The 1813-nt window shown below is 62.8% G+C and overlaps 1 protein-coding gene across 1 annotated transcript in view; it reads right to left on the bottom strand.

Moving 5' to 3' along the window:
• ENG (endoglin) overlaps positions 1 to 1813 on the bottom strand; it is a gene marked incomplete at its 5' end in the record, with an annotated part of 29107 nt that overhangs the window by 23644 nt on the left and 3650 nt on the right. The window contains 4 exon segments of the mRNA XM_010000655.1: positions 581 to 755; positions 962 to 1094; positions 1315 to 1471; positions 1700 to 1800. Of these exon segments, the coding sequence (XP_009998957.1) occupies positions 581 to 755; positions 962 to 1094; positions 1315 to 1471; positions 1700 to 1800 (566 nt within the window).

Raw genomic sequence — 1813 nt, 5'->3', positions numbered from 1 at the left:
CTGGGCTGCAGTGGGATGTCTCCAGGTGTGCAAAAGCAAGGAGGTCCCAGTGGAGAAGCCTCCACTGGGCACCAGTGGGGCTGGGCCCCCCTCACCTCATTGTTGGCGTGGCCCCTGCCCTCCAGCGAGGTGCCGCAGTGGCTGAGGGGGGTTTTCAGCATGAAGTGAGTGGCATTTTTCTCTGCCTGGCAGCTGATGTCCCTCAGGGTCATGTTCACCACATCCTTGATGGGCTGGAAGAAAAGAACCTGGTGGTCAGCCACTGCCTGGGGATCCCATCCCCGCCCCCCAAGCACCTGGAGCAAGGTGTGATCCCCCTCCCTGGGCAATGCCACTGGATGACAGGGACAATCACACCCCCTCTGCCTTACCTCCAGGTGGGACCTGGCAATGACAATCTCCATGGTTTCATCCGTGCACTTCCAGGGCTGGAGCATGAGCCGCAGCACATTGCTGGGAGAGTCGACGTCGTGGGCGCCTTCCTGACCACCTCTGGGGTGGGGAGATGGGGGGAGAAAAGCTGAGCAAGAGCCATGGGACCCCCCAATCCCACCCAACCCAGAGGTGCCGGGGGCTTTACCATGCTCCTGGATCTCCAGGCTGATGTGGGCACTGGTGGGGATGGTGGAGTAGGAGGCAATGACACTGTAGTTCTTCTCGAAGGCTTTGGCCACCAGGCCCTGCTCCGTGTCGGGCAGGAGCTCCCCAGGGAGCAGCCGAGAGGAGATGGGAGTGATCTTGTAGTTCCCAGAGACCTACGGGGAGTGAGGCTGAGTGGGGATGGGGACAGCTGGGGATGGTCAAGGGAGGGACAGCCTCTGGGTTTGTCCCTGTTAGGTGGGCTCACAGCAAGGGGGCTGCCACCTCCCCAGTGTCCCCAGCTGTCCTCCCGCCACCCTCCAGTGCTACCAGCCCCCTTGGTGGGGCTGTGGGGACAGAGACAGGTCCTGCTCAGCCCTACCAGGAACTGGATGTGGCAGTTGTTGACGGAGAGGGACCAGGTGAGGTTGGTCCGACTCTGCAGGATGAGGATCTGGTTGCTCTCCACTCTCTCAGGACAGCTCAGGGACAGGTTCACCTCTGTGAGAGGGGACCTGCAAAACCACGAGACCCCCCCCCCCCTCAGCATCAGCCTCCTGCACCAGTGGATCCCATTGGATGGGGGGAGGGCTCTGCCTATGGGATATCCCAATCCTTTTCTGGTGATCTCCAGCATGACCTGTGCCACCACCTGTCCCACTGCCTTTCATACCATCACTTGTCCCAGGGCCTGGGCCACCCCTCGGGGATCCCACCACCCACACCACATGGTACCTGGGCTCATGCTGCAGCTGGATGATGTGGGCAGCCCTGGTGCTCTGGGCATCCCCACGTGAGCAGCCCTTCATCCCATGGAAGAAGACCTCGGTCTCGAGGTGCGGGGCAGCATCAAAGTGCTCCTGGGGGACACAGTCTGGGGGGCTGCCAGTGTCTGCAGAGGCAGAGGAAGGGGTCACCAAAACCAAACCTGGCTTGGCGGGTGGGGAGGTGCTTGGGGCCAGCCCTGATGCTCCAAGCCAGGTGGCTTTGGTCCCTGTAGCACCTCCCCCGGGACCGTGCATCACCACGGTGGGTTATCACCCTTCGGAAGCAAGGAGAACATTACTGCCCACCCTGTCCATCCCTCCCACCCCCAGCACCAGCTCCCAGCCCCACACACCTTCTCCCAGGCGCAGCTGCACCCGGCGGGGGTCCCGCAGTTCGCTGTAGGACGTGATGCCCCCGTAGGTGCTCTGGGCCCAGGCCAGCAGCTGCTCCGTGCTGGTGGGCGGCG

The sequence above is a fragment of the Chaetura pelagica genome, unplaced genomic scaffold, assembly GCF_000747805.2.
Source record: "Chaetura pelagica isolate M959 unplaced genomic scaffold, ChaPel_1.0 scaffold591, whole genome shotgun sequence".
Lineage (NCBI taxonomy): Eukaryota > Metazoa > Chordata > Aves > Apodiformes > Apodidae > Chaetura > Chaetura pelagica.
This window is presented reverse-complemented; position numbering and strand designations above follow the sequence as displayed.